This window comes from Nannospalax galili, unplaced genomic scaffold (genome assembly GCF_000622305.1).
Source record: "Nannospalax galili isolate Female #2095 unplaced genomic scaffold, S.galili_v1.0 scaffold76, whole genome shotgun sequence".
In the NCBI taxonomy this organism is placed as follows: Eukaryota; Metazoa; Chordata; class Mammalia; order Rodentia; family Spalacidae; genus Nannospalax; species Nannospalax galili.
In genome coordinates, this window is record NW_008339767.1 from 3,516,323 (window position 1) to 3,535,366 (window position 19,044).

Sequence of the window (19,044 nt, forward strand, 5' to 3'; positions counted from 1 at the left end):
AACATTACCGTTGAATTCTAATCGATGACTTCATAGAACTACACAGGTGCCAAGGATCCAAATGCAACCAATTATGGCTAGTAATAATCAGATACATACAGATTAGAGATGCATGCACCAACATCTCAGTGTTAGTAGCAAAAACAATGAGTCTTTCTGCAAGCATTTTCCCTCTCCCAGGAGATATCAAGTGCTCTGGAGTGTGTTACTGAATATGTTAAAGCTGTAGTGCAAAGCTTCTAATCATGTAGTTATTAAAATTTTTAAAAAATATATGATTAAAAAATAATAATTCTTCAAAACAAAAAAATTGCTCCTTAATAATTAGTAGATGTGAAAAGCATTATCATTGAAATCTACTTGATGACTTTATATCCATGTTCAGATGCCAAGGAGCTCAGAAAGTAACTGACTGTGACTAGTAATAATCTGATATATAGAGATTAGAAATGCACGTGCAAACATCTTAACGTCAATTGCATTAAAAATGAACTTTTCTGTATGAAACTGTGTATTTTAATAATGAAATGGAGATCTTTTATAAAGGTTAAAACCTCACTTAATATTATGTCTTATAGGGTTTATACTGAGTACAATATTGTATAACTGTAATAATTCAACTGTAAACCTAAAAATTTACAGCTAGTTTTAAAAGAGATGCATCTTAGCTCTGGAAATTATTATTGAGTATGTTAATGCTGTTGTAATGAAATGCTTCTTCTAAATATGTGGTTATTAAATAAATAATTAAAAAAATAATAGTTGAAGTGAATGGATATGCAGGAGCATGTAGTCAATAACATTAAGGTTCTCTTCAAAAGCCATATATTAACTTTTTATTCCTAATGGTTACCATCATTTTTTAGGAATTCTGGAAAGAAAATGAAGACAATCTTATTTGCATTTTTAAAACACTGGTATTGCTAAGAGTTTTTAAAACAAGGATAAAAGGCTTAAATATTTATTAACTATAGACTTCTCTTAAAAAAAGGGAGAAATATACTAGCAAATACTAACCAAATTGAAATAATCACAAAAATAAGGCATGATAGTGGCCTTGAAACCATATTTTCCAGTTTCCTTTGGAATTATTCTGCAACAGTGGTCTCTGTTGATATTGTTTCTTTTTCAGAAAAATAAAATATAGCCTTGCAACTTAGAGAACTCCAACTTTTTTAAAGAGATCTCCTCCTTGTATTAGACACATTATGTTCTGACTTGAAATGTACCCCTGGGTATCTAAGAATACTAGTAAAGAGATTAGTGGCCAAAAAACCAATTAAGCTTACAGTAGGGTTACAGATACCATATCTAGTACAACAGTGTGGTGAAGGAAGTAACACAAAGGTCATATCAACAACAAAAAATAGTAACACCAAATAGTGGATTTTTCTGAAAGAAACAGAATCCCATATTCCCCAATCTATCCTTCTCATCTAATAACTATGTGTGTTTGGGGTTTAGAGAAACAAGAGAGGAGGGAGCAGCATTCTGAAGGTGAAGGCTGACACAGACAGGTTCAGCAGGGCTGTGAAATTGAAGCATCTTGGAGTCAGGCTCCTGATTAGCTCTTTCAATTTGGTCTCAGATCCCATTCTAATATACTCATGACTACACAGATCTCAAGCTGGCTACATCTGTGTGATTTAGAGAAGCAGCAGCTTAGGGTTCAAATAGACACAGCCAATCACTCCAGCAACTTAAATGTGATAGACTCCACTGCAGGACAACCAATATAGTGTTTTAGGACAAGGAAGTCAATTGTACCTTTTCACATACAGGTAAAGGTGTTCTCAAGAAAGAACATGTTGGCTGTGGTGGCACATGCCTTTAATCCCCACACTTGGGAGGCAGAGGTGGGGGATCTTTGTGAGACTGAGGCCAGCCTGGTCTCCATAGCTAGTTCCAGGCCAGCTGTGGCTACAGTGAGACCTTGTCTCAAAAAGATTAAAAAAAAAAAAAAAAAAGCGCTGGACTATATGGGCACCAGTTATAAGTCACTTGTAATTTTGCCTTGCTATATAGCACAGTGGATCCCTGGGTCTCCAATTGTTCTGCAGCTGTTTGAGGGTTCCTCTTCTGTGTTAGTGTCCTATCTTGAACCAACAAGGCTCTGAGATGATAGGAAAGATGTATTTAGACCATTACAATTTCAGATCTTTGCTTTAGCTCTTTCAAAACAACATGAAAGCGTTGCCTCACTAATTCTTTTTATGCAGCCCATAGAAAAATTAGTTTATCTTTCTGATCAAAGCAAATTAGGCAGATCATGGTTGATTAGAATGCAACAGTAAAATCTCCATACTTTCTCTTCCATCCCCTTTCTCTCAGAAATAGGGTCTGTGTCAAATATGTAGGTATTTCCCACGGCCGGGCCGGACTCTGTTTCCAACAGGGACTGTGGCTTGGACAATGGTTCTTACACAGACACTAAAGTTCTTTAGTTCAGTCATTGTGTTCAAAAAGAACTAGTAACCCTCAGCTACCATTCGATGAAACATCTAGATTTACATATTTCCTTAATTGCATTTTTGAATGTGAGATTTATCAGACTAGAGTTAAATGCTTCCTTTATTCCTGTCCCATGAAAAAATTCAACTCCATGCTCTCTAAAAAAAAAAATAAGGTGGGGGTGTTTGGAATCTTATTCAGTTCCCATCTGAACAAATTTTAGGGTTTCAATAAAGTGGGGCGAAGGAGTTATGTTACCAAAGACAGGAAAGATATATCTTTACCTTTTAAAGTGGAAATGTCAGTTTCTAAGGCTTGTCTTGCTCAGCTCTTTCAAAAAGCCTATTTTGATTTTAAATGAATGCTATCCCTTGTTAACAAATGCCCCAAATCAATTGCTAAGATGCTTCAAAATGATTGTCCTTAATAAATTTCTTACTAATGCTTCTGCTATGTGACTGTAAAGACGGGAAGGTTAGTTTTATTTTCATTATTTATTTACTATAAATTAACAGTAAATCTTTCACTTAGCTCCATTTAAACCTCCCTCTGCAGCTGCCCATTTGAAAAATAAAATGGTTGCCTTCTTTCACTTCAGTGGGCACAATACAAAACATCCATTGAGCTTTCCCTTTATTGCAGCTGCCAATGCCCAGCCGACTTTTAACAAACCAACCAAGCGGAATCACAATGCAGCTGCAACATTTTATGGTATTTCTGTTGGTTCTCTTTTGAGACTGAAGGTGTTAATTAGGAATCAAAGAACACAACCCCGCCAGCCTTCTTTCACAAACCATACCCTGGTCACTGCAGTTTTCAGAAGAAAAATAAATCTAATAAAGGGATAAAAATGTTGTTTGTCACACCAGTAAAGTGTACTTAAGACCCTTTGATCAGAAGCTTTTCATGTAGTCTTGTCAGATGGGCTGGAAATATTGTATTTTTTTTTCCTTTTCTTCCCTTTATGCAGTCTTCTCTGAATTTAATTTAAGGCTGTCTGGAATTTAAAAAGTATAAACATAGTCATATAGGGTATTCTTTATAGATGATAACTGGTCTCATATAGTAGGATAAATTTGCTTCTTAGGGAACTTTTTATGTTCAGCATTCCATCATGTTACAACCTCATACCCCCTGGGCCCTCTATTAGCATATTTATGGTATCCGAACTATCCACTTTCATGCTTACAATATACATATGCAACTGTAAATATTCTTTTAAAGACATAAGTCTCTCAGTGTTTACGAGAATTATTTTTTACATGCGCAGAATCTAGTATTTTCACAAGCATAAAAACCATACTTAACATTTAATGTTAATTTGTCAAATAGCTTGTCATTTTTGTATAATTTTTGATGCATCTTGAATATCAAGCATTCAAACATAACAGTGTGAACTCATTATCTTTAATCTTCAGTCGAAGTTAAAAGCTTAAAGTGAGTTTATGAAGGTAGCACTGCTGGGGATTAGTCAAGGCTGCTAGCTTTCTCAGCAAGAGGTTTTGCTCCTAGATGCACAAATCATGCCCAAATCCATTAATCCTGCTAGAGAGAAGTAGAAAGAAGGGCTGCTTGTTGATTTAATGTTAATGAAATGAATGGGCTCCTGAGGCTACCTAGGGAGGCCCTCTAAACTGTAAAACAAATAAAGTCACTTTAGTAGTGGTCCTCGCAGGAGAGGAAGACACGCTTCTCTGCGTTAGCTAAAGAAACAGGCGTATGTGGGGGTGCAGAAACCCCCTAGCTCCTACAGCTCTGCTCCACCTGCCCTGCTGCGGCAGAGTTGGAAGATTTCAGAGTGGTGTTTGCACCTCTTACTTCCCAATTGCAAAAACTGCGGCTGGGAGGAAATTCTTGTTGCCAGAGCCAGAGAGTCTACAGTAGATTGGCGGACTGGCTAGATCTGGATCAGTGGTTAACTTCCCAATTGCAAAAACTGCGGCTGGGAGGAAATTCTTGTTGCCAGAGAGTCTACAGTAGATTGGCGGACTGGCTAGATCTGGATCAGTGGTTCTCTTACTTTTTTGCTTTTTTTCCCTCATAAAATAAGAAATACTGTCTTTATTTGTTTTGTATGTTGAGATTCCTGAAGAAAATACTTTTTAAAAGGAATATTGACTCATTAGATTTTAAAATGTGTACCCATACCTCCCTGGGCTGCAACAGACTCACAGGATAACATGAGTAAAGTTTGCAGACCTCTAGTTTTTGTTTACTTGTTTGCTTTGATTTCTAGGCAGGGTCTTATTATGGAACCTTGAAGTTAACCTTGAAGTTGCAATCCTCCCACTTCAGGCTCCTGAGTGCTGAGATCACAGGTGTGTGTTACTATGCCCAGGCTTAAACCTTTTAGACCAGCGGTCTTCAAAACTGGCAGTAAATTTAATTTGTCCTGGGGAGCTAAAACACATTCTATTTCACTTTCTCTCCTACCAGAGATTCTGATTTAGTTGGTTCATTGTGTGATTTGAACTTAGATTGTGAAATTAGTTTCTATGTGGAGCCAATGTGCCATTTGAGAACCACAGATCTAGACTTCTAGCACGCTAATACGCATAGGTTGTATTTAGATGCATCATGATGTTATTTCCTAGCTCCTTGGAGTGTGTCAGCTGCTTTAACATCCTATACACAGAGCAGATTCATTTATCTTGATAATTTTAGATTATTTCCTAAATAAATACTTCTCATCTTTTCTTGTTTCGTGTGCAAATCTCTCTCCCTACCTCCCTCTCTCTCTTCTGTCTCTCTCTCCCTCCCCTCTCCCTCCCTCCCTCCCTCCCTCTCTCCCTCCCTCTCCCTCCCCTGAAGGACTGAACTCCACCTGCTGGTGAACCAGCTCCATGGTAGGTAGTAGCTGAGGTCCACAGCAACTTTGACTCCTTGTTCTCTTGCCTCACTCTTCTCTGCCTTATACTTCACCACACCTTGGAATTCCTTTTATTCTTTTAAAATTTGTCACTGTTCCTCTGGCTGGCATGTTCTTCTCCCTTTTTACCTGGGGAATTCTCCGTAGTTTGACAGAGAACCTTCTGACTCTTCATTTGAAATTGCTTGAAATTTGCTGTCTTCTACTCTTGACTTGGTGACTATTTAAGCTGTTTAACAAAACTAGCCTGGCAGAATCATCTTCTCCAATCCACGCTTCTGGGTGACAATAGATGTGTGCCTGAAAGTCTCTTTCATTTTAGCTTTAGAATTATAAAATAAATCAGTCTCTTGGTTTATTAGTTCATCAGCTACTTGGGAATTCAGAATCATCTTTTATAAAGAGGATTTCCTGCTCTTTTGAAAACCTACTGTCTTGATTTTATAGATTTGGACAAAGCAGCTCATCTCTTTTGCAAAGGGGCTCAGAGAAGGCAACACAGGGCCCATCCAGTAGCCCTGAATGGAAAGGACTATCTGAATTTCTCAGATGCCTCACCCCTCTGCTAAGGATCATCATGCCAACTAATACTTTAATCCCTTATTTAGCTTGCAATCCCCTCTCGTGCAGAGAGTCACATCACTGGTACTTACTGCCATCACTGACTAAAAAGATCTTTTTAGTAATTTTGTTGTCAGTGGTAACTATTGAAGGTTCTCATGAAAATAAGACTCTTCAGCTGGATTTTCACTTAGATAGAACTCCATTCCTTAAATATGTTTTTTTTTTTTTGCCATGAAAGTAAAATTCTTTTAGTTGTTGATACATATAGACACTGAAATGCATTTTGTTGTATTAAACTTATAAATCATATTGAATTCATCTACAACTCTTGAGAAAGGTTGAATTTTCTCTCTCTGTTCATCCCTGCAAATCCATCCTCTTTTGTTTAATTTTTATTTTTTACATTCTCTCTCTCTCTCTCTCTCTCTCTCTCTCTTTCTCTCTTTTCTGTGCTGGCATGTGGGTGCTACGGCATGCTGGTATACTTGGAGAAGTCAGAGGACAATTTATAGAAGTTACTTCTCCACTTCCACCATGTAAGCCCCAGAGACTGACTGAATTCAGGTCATTAGACTTGGAGGCAAGCGTGACTTGACCTGCTGAGTCACCTCCCTGTCTCCTCCATCATCTCTTGCCTGCCACTGTGGCAACTTACCTGCTGTTAATGGAGGTTCTAAGAGCCCAAGAAGATACCAAGTTGAAAAACTCACGGGGCTAACTGTGATGCAAGATGAGAAGATAAAAACCATAAATGGTGTGCCATTTACTGAATCACGTTTTGGGAGTGAATTTGTAACATTGGGCCATCATCCCAGTCTCTGTGGTAAAATACTCACTGAACTGTCAACTATCCTGGAGATTATTTTTGCAGCATCTCCAGATCTACATGTAAATATAAAATGTTATTCAAAACCTTTTTATCTGTTTGATACAAAGGATAAGAGATGAAAGAATATTTGTATGTGTATCAGCTGCTGGGTGATACCCAGTTCATCGAAGTTGCCTTTTCTTGACTCTTCCCCTTGATCTTTACCACGTAGGTACTTCTCTGCTATTCTCTCCTCTTCTTTAACATTATAAAATTTTGTTCAATCAAAAGTGAACTTGTAGCTCCAGGGAAAGTTATTTAGCTATTTTAGGGAAAACCAGGAAGAGGCAACATGGTATATTTGAAAAGCATTAGTTTTGTGTGACAACTGTAATATCATCAACAGCAAAATAATAGCACCTAATATTTAAGGCATGCTTTATGTATACATTATGTATGTATACAAAGTGCTTTGTGTGAATTATTTTTCCAATCTTCACAACAACCTCATAAGGTAGACATCATTCCCAGTTTTGAGATGAAAGACTGAGACACAAAGTAGCCTGCCAAGGTCACTTAAAAGGCTTTGATCATCCTTAAGAAATCTTATCTCTAAGGTGGAAGTAATAATTATTATTTCACTGTTCGTTAGGAAGGTCAAGTGAGGAACTGGGAGTAAATGCATTAACTTTTTGAATATTTTTTCTTTTTGTCTTGGGGGTTTATCAACAAGGTGTCACCTAGAAAAGCAACTGGGAGTTTCAAAATTCATTTGGGATCTGGCATGGAGTAGAAAGCCAAGAAGGAGAGAATTGGATGGGGTTTTCGGAAGATCTGGGTTCCATTCCACCTTGCCAGCTGTGTAATCTGGGGAACACAATTCACTTCTGAACATCCACCCATGAGAGGAAGCTGCTAGAGTCTCTGGCCTTCGATATCCTTTCCATTATGAATTCCAGGGGTAGACGTGGCTTTTTCTCACTGAAATCCTCTGCAACCCATCACAGCAATTTTAATTCAATGTATTTGGGCAAAGAGGATAATGTTTTAACAACCATGGTTAAATTCCAATTCTGTATTGTATTTCTGGCAACTTTTGGAGAAAACATTACCCTTTTAGTTCTTTAAAAAATTTAATTTATTTACATTTATTTATTTATTTATTTATTTATTTATTTATTATTTATTTGTGTGTGCATGCACACATGCACACATGCATGCCTGTAGGTGAGTGCATGCACTGTACTCCTGTGGAATTGGTTCTTTCCTTCCACCATGTCAATCCCAGGGATGGAACTCAGGTTGTCAGGTTTGGTGGCAAGTGCCTTCACTGGCTAAGCCATAACCCCCCTTTTAGTTCTTTATAGAACTTATCTTAAGTATAGTTAGATATTGGCTCAAGCTCTGAGTTAGTTTTTATTATAATTAACATAAATCTATCAATATTAGTTGTTCCTCCCTAATATTTATGTTCTGAGCTATGTCTACAGCTAAGGCAAATAGGGCTCCAAATTACTATGTAATAGTTATTTGGGACCCAACTGTATCCACCTAATACTTCTCACGGTGGGAAGCCCCTGGGGAACTGGATGTTCAGCTGCAAGACCAGCAGCTGTAAGGTGGAAGGTGAATATTTGCTGTTAGTTAAACATGTTGTGAAAACTTTCAAGTTCTCCAAATGAGATATGCTTACATCCTGGGAGAATCGGGTTTAACTAGGATTTCCTTCTGCTACCCGAGCTTGAAGACTGAAAAAAGATCTTGAACTTCTTCCTGTGTTCTGTTGCACAGAATCCCAGAGAAAAACAGCTGTTGGGGCACAGGGGCTATGAATGAGTTAAGATCATTGTAGGCCAAGTGATGAGGCTTCACCAACATAAAATCAATGATCCCACTCTTGGTATATTCAAGAGCTGAAAATTTAATCCTAGAACTTTTCCTTTTGAAAGGAAATTTTGAAAATTTCCTTTTCCTTCATCTTACAGTGTGAAGGCCTGAGGTGGAGGGCAAATGTCTCAGATAAAGAAGAAGTAGCCTTCTGGTTCTCATCTACCACTGTAGATGGAGGATAATGGACCATACCACCTGAGGACAGTTGCCTGTGGGATCTGTTCACTCACAGTCTCTCAGCTGTTTGCTCTGTCCTGTGGGTAGCAGACTTCCTCAGCTAGCCTTGCGTCCAATCTTGCCATCTTTTCTTAGGCTTTATTCTGTTGGACAGTTAATAGTATAACAACTATAGAGTAGGCCTGCCAGTTGCAGGCATGTAGGCTAAGGGTCCCCTCAGGGCAGAAAGGATGACGAGGAAATAAAGAAGTTTTCTTATCTCAGACTCCAAATTTATTCTGCAAATTAATAAAACATTTGACAAAAATGTTTATTGTGAAAGTGTCTATTTATAAAAGATGACCAAGGAATGCAATTACTTCCACAGAAATTTTTATTTGGCTTCGATAACCAAATAATCTTTACTACATATGTATATAGAAACTGAAGTTACTTTTGTGTCAATAGATTTAAAGATCAATTGATTATATAACAGAATCCTTTCAAGTAAATACCTCATAAGAAAATTTATTACCTAAAAATTTCAAGTACCATGTGTTTCATGTGTTGAACCAATAAACTCATTAAAATAACATTGGGTAAACCCAAACACAACACAATGAAAGTTCTAGCACAGCCCACATTAACTAACCGACTTCAAAATAATATCTTTGTTATGCAGTAAGGTTAAAAATTCAGCAAATTCTTTATATTTTTTCCATTTGAGATCAGGAGTGGTTTTCTGCTTTCCTGAGAAGTACAGTTCTGTGGCTTTTCATCAAAGCAAAGAGACATCTTTTGTAGATGTCCCTGTTCTATTTAATCAAGGTTTCAAGAAAAAAGGACAAACATTTTTACAGGGTTTCTTTGAAACATAAAAATTCTTAGGGTCTATGGTCAGTGTAGATTTTGGAGAGAATTTATGCATGTAATGTTAGTCACCACAAGTGCGTGTGCATGTGTGTGGTGTGTGTATGTTGGGGGAGATGGAAGAAGAGAGGGAGAAAAAAGAGGTTGGAGGAGGAAATAAAGGAATTTGGCTGCAAAACCGAGTAACAGTTTGAAACACTTGGCTTTTAGTTGTGAAAGATGAGCAACAGCGGGGAAAGGCCTGGCCTACCATGGATCGGCTGGAGGAAGCTTAATTTTGGCTGGCAGACTGAGGGGTAGGTCACCGCAGAGCATGCGTTCTCAGCTGGAGTTAGGCTCCCTTTGCCAGGACAATTGTCTTCTGCATTTCAGCTTCTCAACTGAACTGAAGGTGCCTTTGGACAGCCAGCATCTCAGTCTTTGCCCTTAAAAGGGTTGGTCCTCCACTGCCATGCCCTGTCAACATCCATATGTATCATTTCTGCCAAGCAAGTGACACAAAGGGAAGCGGTTCTTATTAGTAGGTTGGGGTATGTGGAGTGTGTGCGTGAGATCACTTTCTTCCCTTGTGACCATAGCCCTTGTCGGCAGATGAAGCAAAAATTCTTCTGAAGGCATGAAGGAGAAAGCAGATATGCATAAGTAAAAATGAGACGCTTGGAAATTAACGATTGCTGCATACTTTTAAATGGTTAATGTTTAATGTTAAGCTAATTAAAAATTAGGGCATGCGAGTACAATTTTAAGAGATTCTAGAGACTGTATTCCAATGCACCCTAAATTTTCCAAATATTAGTACTTATTTGATGGGGCCTTTTATGCTGACTATAATTGATAATGAATTAGTTACCTGGTTTTTGTGTGTGTTCATGTTATCATGTTTACAATAGCAAATGAATTGAAAGACTGAAGAAGTTAAATGTGTACTTCAGGAAAGGCTCTTTGTTTGAAGCAGGAGGCTATTTTCTGATTTAAACAGATTCTAGCTGACTCAGAAAACTGTATCACACCAATCCACTCATTAATCCACATATTATGCTTTTGCAAATATATGTTGAACTTGATAAAATTATGAAATAACTCTGTATTCTGAATCAAATAAATCCACCATAACACTTTCACTATACCAATTCATCTTATTTATGTAAAGTGAATACAAAGGGAAAAAAATTCATCCATTAAGAAAATTCATATTGCCGGGCATAGTGGTCCTTTAATCCCAGCTCTCAGGAGGCAGAGGCAGGCAGAACTCTGTGAGTTCGAGGCCAGCCTGGTCTATATAGCAAGTTCCAGGCCAGCTGGGGCTACAGGGAGACCCTGTCTCAAAAAAAAAAAAAAAAAAATTTCGTATTGCTGACACCTGAGAAATAATTCCAAAGAATGCAGCTACTTTATTTAACACATAGATTTAGTCATAGTAAAAAGTGTAAACCTTGTGTAAAGCTCACTGATCAGTTGATCACTTTAAAAAAGTTATTTTATTTATTATTTTTATTTTATGTGTATGCATATATTGCCTGCATGTAGGTAAGTGCAGCCATGTCATGCAATGCCCGTGAAGGAGAGCCTGTCGGATCCCCTGGAACTGGAGTCACGGACAGTTGTTAGCTGCCATGTGGGTGCTGGGATTCAAACCCAGGTCTTCTGCAAGAACAGCCAGTGTTCTTAACTGCTGAGCCATTGCTCCAGCCCCCAGTTGATCACTCTTTACCACAGTCTGCAACTACTGCAATTTACTCTGAGTTGGAGATAAGAAAAATTCTTCCTGCAGTAAGAAAATGGATGTGTACTCACTAAACTTATAATATTGGCCCTGAACTATATAACAGAATGCTTATTTTAGCAAAAATATAAAACTACGTTTTAATCTGGAAGTCCATGAAGAGAGATTTCTGATATGAGAGCTTCGTAAATTATGTTTCTGGAAAGAATAATGTGCTCAATAATTATCAGACAAAACTAGAACTAGAAAGCTGGTTTCCTTGTATTGTTGCTAAACTGGTTTTGATGATAATTTCAAAGAAAGAAAAACAAATGTATTTTGAGCAATGGATATGTCCTTGGAACAAACTTATAGGTTCTTAAGTTTGGTGAATAGCACCTACATTATAAGGCTGTTGAGGGGTGTGTGAGTGAGCTGGGTACTCATCACAGTATCTAGCACTCAGGAAGCACAGAAGAGATCTGTTATCTTTATTAAAATAATAAAGTAATTTGGATATATAAATTCTTGCGTGTGTTAGCAATTCTTTGTACCATGTAAACTGACTCTAAGTCAATTGTATTCTAAGGGACAAGGCCACAATCACGGGATACTTGTACACTTGCTTTTCTCTCTTTCTCTGATCTTTTTAGTCACTGGAATTTCAGCTAATGAAGCCAATTATGTTAAGTCCAACATGACAAATATTTATTGAAAAGTTATTGTTAAATGTTGTTAAAAGTCAGGCACTGGATCATGGATATGAAGTACAAAGTTACTCTGCAGGCTCTTTAAGCCAAGTGAGGAGTAGAAACTCAAGGGAAGAGAGCACACATTGCATCCTGGAGTATTATTCCATTTAACTTAAGGAACATGTTTTCAACATCTTGGATTGGTTTTTTTACACACACTTGGAATAAATTTCACCTTCTTCCATTCCAGGATTATACAGTGAGGACAGAATATGTAAGAGGATATCTGAGGAAGTTCTCCTGTGTATGAAGTATCTTTTAATTTTTTTTATTTATTTTTATTTTATGTGTATGCGTGTATTGCCTGCCTGTAGGTAAGTGCACCTGTGTCCTGTAATGCTCATGGAAGACAGAAGAGGCTGTCAGATCCCCTGGAACTGGAGTTACAGACAGTTGTTAGCTGCCATGTGGGTGCTGGGATTTGAACCTGGGTCTTCTGCAAGAACAACCAGTGTTCTTAACTGCTGAGCCATCTCTCTAGCCCATGAAGCATCTTTTAAACAGTTCCTCCATGAATGCTTTTAGTCTGTTGATAGGCTTTTGGCATAGTCACTAGGTAGCATTATTCCATTCCTGAAACCAAATGACTCTTGTTCTTTCTTCTACCTTCCGATAAAGCATCCCATTGGGCTCAACCAATGAAGCAGAGAAGCGAACTGGAGGACCTGTTTCCTACCACATAATTTATGAAGAACAAAATTTATATTGAATTATGAAAATTTAGTCAAAAGTTGCACATTATCACTAATAGATAATCTCCCTTTTCCACCAATACTGAGTTCCACAGATGAAACTGGGAATCTAGTTAGTGTAAATAATGCTAAATAAAAGTGTGAATTTAGATAGAGCTGGGAATAAAAAAGTGGTAGTGGGTAGTGGAACTCACTGGCAGATGTAACCAATGAAATTCTGCTAAATACACCAAATAGCAACAGGATGAGCTAAGCAGCTTGCTTTGTTTGGTATGAAATACATCAGTTTGGCTTTAGTATTAATCTTGTTTATCTCCTTGCTACAAAATAACCGTATGGAGGAAAACATCTCAGGGGCATGAGGAGGTTGAATCTTATTGGAAGATGGGGCTAGAGAGATGGCTTAGCGGTGGAACAGGTTTGTCTGCTTACAAAGACTTCAATTTGTCAGAGATACCAATTGTAGGGGGCAGGGGAAGGTGTATTCAAGGAAACAGCCATTTAGACTTATTCTAACTTTTCTATATCTTTTTGAACAAAACAAATGAAACAATAAAACTGCTCAAGGAAAATTTTATTAGTTTTTCATTTATGTCTTATGGCATGTGATTTGGGCTAATTGGAAGCATATTAAATTTATGGGTAAATTAATTTAAATACTTTCATTAAAATTTTTAAAAATTAATTTTATGTATATGTGTTTTAATGTGTACGAGTGGTTTGCCTGCATGTATGTAAGTGTACCCACGTGTACAGTGCCTTCGGAGACCAGCAAAGGATGCTGGATCCCCTGGAACTGGAGTTGTAGATGGTTGTTAGCTACTATGAGGGTGCTGGGAATCAAACCTGGGTTCTCCGAAGGAGCAGCCAGTGCTATTATCTGTTGAGTCATCTCTCCAGCCCTAAGTACTTTAAATTGACAGAATATGAAATAAGTTGCTAAGGTAAATAAAAATTAGGTATCAGGTAGAAGACTGCAAATATTGTGTAATGTTTTTAACTTTTATTCAGATGTTTTATGCCTCTGGCAGCCCTATGCTTTAGAAATTAAAAAGCAAATAGCTCAAATGAAAACTTAGCTACGAGAAGTCGTAGACCAATTTTGTGTTTCCGAACTTCTTTGGGCACATTCAAGGGCGAGTGGGCCGTCATGATTTTATTTAGCTACGGAGGTCATTTCTTGATTCCAGCCTCCTAATGTTTATGATTGCTCCTCTGGTTACCTCTTCAGTACTCCTTTACTTTGAAGAAAATGCAGCAGCAGGAGGAAGGAACCCAGGGAAGGTGCTGCTCTATGGACAGATCCAACCCTGCTTCACACACTCTGTTACAAGCACATTGAACACGGTCTGTAACAATTTGTTTGAAACCTATGTTGCGAAATTGCTTGAATCATAACTCACCATTTAAAAATTATTCAGACTAATTTAGTCAATTAGTGTCAATAATTGTTCCCATAACAAAAACCTCTACGGACTTCCCTAACCTTCAATCCTGGAGAAGAAAGAACTTCATTAAAATGCAGAAAAATTATTGGTATTCTATTTTAAACAAAAGTTAAACACATGCGACAAAGCAAACAGTATAAAACTGGTAATTGATCTAAATTGTAGGAAATATATATCAATTCTTTTGTAATCATTTCTAAAGTATCAACCTTTTTTTACTTAAAATTCTTGCCTTTGAAGAGAAACAGAAATACATTACATGATTTTCAAGGAAGAGTCTAAGACTTTTTTTTAAAAATGTTGAAGCTGCATTTTGAAGCTACATCGTAAAGACTTAAAACATACATAATTATGGAGCCATGCACAATTTACCTGAGATTTTAAAATTCTTTATAACGTCAGTTTTATTACTTATATATAGAATTACATTTTGTTTCAAAGACACCATGTGGAAAAATAACCAAATTACACAAAATAAAAAAGTTCTCTTGATTCCTTTGGTTCATATGACATAAATCTGCCGGTGGATGGATGATATATCTACCAACTGGGAAGAACTCAGTTTTCACTTAAAAGAAAATTGTTGTCGTAGACTAGTAAGGAAAAGCATATTTACTGTGCTAGACTGTTTATTGGGATTTAGTTTTCTACCTGGATGCCACACTAACTAGGTAAAGGACACATCAAAGTAGCTCATGGAAGTTTATTAAGACACTATTTGCGAAAGTGCCTACATTTGGCACACTAAAGTAACTCATCTGTAATAAGGTTATATGCCAGACCTGTTTTGTCTCTGGCTGATCACATTGTATTAAACATTGTACACAATTACTGTCTATATTTCAACCTTGGTGTGTGCTTTATTTTCTGCTGAGTGAACTTTATTGGCCCCTGTTAGTAAAACCAGAACCCATAACCAATGGGGTGGATGAAGGGTGAATAGGTGGAGGAAGAAGGGGGAGAAAGAGAGAGAAAAGAGATGGTGGAGATTTTTCAGAGTTTTCCATGATGTTCAGTGATCCAGTTACAATTACCGGGGAATGCAGTGCAGTAAGAAAGCAGAGTTAATATGAATGCATAGGCTGCCTTAGGAGTTATCTTTTCTGGGAAGAAGGATTATAAAATGGTGCATAAAAATTGCTTTTGCCTTGTATAAAGAGGTTTAGGAAACCTTCTTTACCTTCCAGTCTGACTAGCCAGCTGTCAGATTGTGGAAACTCTGTTTGGCAAGTATGTGTAGCTGGAAATTGCCATCAATCTGTTTGAAGGAAATGCTCGTTCTTTTGCTTGAGAGGGTAGAAGAAGATAACACTTTGACTACATAAATTATAATAACTTACTACGAACAATAAAAGACAGTAGCCCTGGTCCCTCACCCATATATCCTAGCTCACTTAATTACTACGTTGCACCAGTGAAGTGAAGTCGTAATTAAGTGCTCCTTTTCCAAATGTTTCAAAGGTGTTATTTCTTAAAATAAGAAAATCAATGAATTACCTGCTTATTTACTTGAATATAAGTAAATCAAAATTCTTTTAGGTTAAAATTGCAGAGGGAGGGCAGAAATGTCCACGTAATACTAGGAGGGACCAAAAGAGGGCATCATCTGCTCCCAATGTCTGTATAGGAGCCCCCAGAGTTGTTAAACAGAAAACCCAAATCCTTAACCCGGGACAAAAGGGCATCCCATGGCTCCTGGTATTTTGTACTCTGGAAGGAGACCAAAGCATGTAACCACACATTATGAACCCAGGCAGCTTCCTCACAGTTGGGACTGTTTTCTACATTCAGAACTCATGTCTCCAGAAATGTGAGCCACAAGACTAGTGTCTAACAGTCACTATATCACTTTTCATAGACACTGAGTTTAATATTTGTGAAGGCACTAGGAGTCTTTTTACTTAGACTAGGGTACAGGCTGTCATCAAATACCATAAGAATAATATGACAGTTCCCTTCCTAAAGGCATCTTAGCTTCCCCAGGCCTGTCTGCAGTGACAGACAGCAGTGGCAGTAGGTGGCGGTAAGTTCTCCTGAGACAAGGCAGATGCAGTTAAATGCATTTGAAGTATGTGGGAAACAGTGTAAAAAAGAATTTTAGGCTCTTAGTAACAGAAACCTAACAAATGTTCACTCTTTCGAGTGGGAGAAAAAAAGTACCTTGGTACCTTATAAATTTGTTTGCCATATTCTTAAATATATTTTATGGCAGAGACATGTTTTTCAATAGGTTCATGTTTGCAGTGTGTGAGGCTTTTCCCCTTGCACCTGTATTTAGTCAAATTTCTTCAGGGTGGTGGGAAAGAAGAGTCTAGCCTCTTAAGAGGAATCTCCAAACTGGTCTCAGAAACTATACTGGAGAACATATAATCCTCCAATCACTGAGGTTAGTGGAGAAACCAGAGAGGCTGGGGAGGGAGGTGTGCTCTGCTTTGTGGTAAGACAGCTGTTAGAAGGAGTCAAGAATTCTGAGTGAGTTTCAGAGAGCAGATTTCCATCCCCAGAAAAATATCACCATATGTAATGAGTTCAACTGAAGGAAAACCTGGTAGGGAAAACTTTTTCTATTCTATTCAGGTAAAGAAAAGTGAACTAAACAGTTCTATGGAGCACAAGGAGGTGTCTGCCATCTACCAACACTAAAATCTAACAGGCTGGTCTTTCTTGAAATGCAAAATTAAAATAATTATTTTTCCTCTTGCTCACTGTCTCCAGAAGTTTTCACTACCTAGTGTGGGGGGGGCGGGGGGAGGGTACGTTGTGCAAGCTTCATGCTTCTTTCCTCCAGAAAACAACTAAACAGGAAAAAACGAACTCACAAACATTCCAATTAGATTCTACCAAGGTACATCAGAGAAGCCGAAAGTGAAATAAAAGGGTTTGGAATGGGCTCAGAGGAATGACTTGATTTAAAATTTGAAAGTCTCCATGTTTTACCTGGTTGTTAGGAGCGCCACCAGGATCCCCCCAAAATGGCTTCGACCCTGGTCTCTGGGCCCCAAGGAACCAAGCCTCAGAGCCTCAGATTAGGACAGAAATTTGGGAGGAGTAGTTATCTTGGTCCCACAGAGCTGGGCTGCTCCTGAGTCACCTCATCTAACTCACCACCTGTTACCCATGGACTTCCCAGAGACAGAAACAAGAACGAGCCACAGCCTTATTTTCATGGTCTGGGCTTTGGAGGTTGTAGTAGGGACAGAAAGTCTGGAGGATCCCCAAAGGATGGTAGAAAGCGCCAGGTTCCCCCTGGATGTCTGCGGCGCCGCTGTTTACCCGCCGGCTGCCTTCAGCCCACTTCCCTCTCCTCCCGCGGGGGAGGAGATGGTTAAAGATTACAATGTGGCCGCCGGCACTTCAAAGGGCGGCTCGGCCAGCCAAAGGTAAAGATAACGTTCTGGCAGCTCTAATGGGGTTTGCGGTTGCCACATTTTAATCACTTTGTTTAAAAAGAAGAAAAGAAAAGAAAAAAGGAAAAGAAAAAAAGAAAAAGTTACATCATGTTACAGTATTAGCTATGCAGAGCAGAATCCTTGGGAACCGAAGTTGGGTTTCTCCTGCGGGGAAAGTTTTCACCGCCGGTCTCGGGAGGGGGGGCCGGGGAGGGGGGGCGCGACCAGACGCTGAGAGGTCGGGCAGGGAGAAGTCGGGCAGCCTGCCCTTGGGTTCCGGAGCACAAACCCCTACTCTGCACACAAATGCCCACGCTAGGAGGCATTAGTCCCGCTACGTGCCACATTGAAGCGGTTTCTCTGCCGGCTCAGAAAGCCAGGCGCGTCTGGATCGCGGACACGTGCGCTTCTCTGGAAGCCGAAACAGGTCCAGCCAGGATGCCCTTGGCAAACTGGGCCGCCCTTCCCAGAGCAGGCGCGCGCCAGCCTTGACAGGCACCAGCTCTCTTTGCCCCCAGGTCCCCTACCCGGAGCGAGGCGGGGTGCACTTACAGGTAGGAGGTGAAGACGCTGAGGTTGGAGGGAATCTCCGAGAGCCCCAGGTCGGAGCAGTCCACCTTGAGCAGCATCCTGCCGTCGGGCTCGCACTGACAGTGTGCGGGGCAGCCCCGAGGCAGCGCGCCGGGCCTCTGCGGGTCGCCGGCGGCAGCCAGCTGCAGCAGGACCGGCAAGGACAGGAGCACGCGGACGCGGGAGGTGTCCATGGTGCCCGAGGCTGGGAGACTAGAGCCAGGCGCCAGCGGGGCGCTGCGTCGGGGTTGGTGCAGTGTGGCGCGCTGGGCGCTCCACCGGCTTCCACGAGCCACCGGCTTCTGCAGCTCACCGGGCGTCTGCAACTCACCCGGCGTCTCGCAGGCGTCTGCAAGCCCGCTGGCGTCTGCAGAGGCGAAGGTCCCGAGCGGAACACGCCGGCCTCGGGAGGGATTCGCTGCAGCCGCCGCAGTGGTGGAGAGCGGTGCTGCTGCAGGCGGTCTGAGCTGTGTGCAGCAGCATCTCCGCTCGCACGATCCTTTTTTAAAGCGCTCCAGCCGAAATTGCGCGCCCAGTGACGTCAGCGCAGCCCTGCTTTCCAGGCACCCCCCGGCCGGGCCCCGCTTTCCCTCCTCCCACCTCCTCCCTCCTTCCCCTAGACCCGGCTGCGAGGCAGCAGGCAGCAAGAGGTCCACGGGAGTGCTCCAGGCTCCCACTGCACCTCCACGGGGCGGATTCCAGAGCTCAAAGTCACCCATCGGGCAGGGAACCCCCACCTGCTTCCACCTTCACCCCTTCCTGCGTACTCACGACCGAGATGCGAGAGCTGAGAGGGACCTGCGGTAGAACTGCAGAAGCAGACTCCTGGGGACCGGATAGATAACGCTCTCTGACTCCAAGCCCCTTCCCGATAACCGAACGG

The 19,044-nt window shown here is 40.1% G+C and overlaps 1 protein-coding gene across 2 annotated transcripts in view; it reads right to left on the minus strand.

Annotated features, from left to right (window-relative positions):
* Lgr5 (leucine rich repeat containing G protein-coupled receptor 5) overlaps positions 1-18,718 on the minus strand; it is a 146,999-nt gene extending 128,281 nt beyond the window's left edge. For both annotated transcript variants that reach the window (XM_017798552.1, XM_017798551.1), the window contains exon 1: positions 18,493-18,718. In XM_017798552.1, the coding sequence (XP_017654041.1) occupies positions 18,493-18,644 (152 nt within the window). In that variant the 5' untranslated portion in view covers positions 18,645-18,718. The remainder of the gene's footprint in view (positions 1-18,492) is intronic.
* Positions 18,719-19,044: the final 326 nt, after the last annotated feature.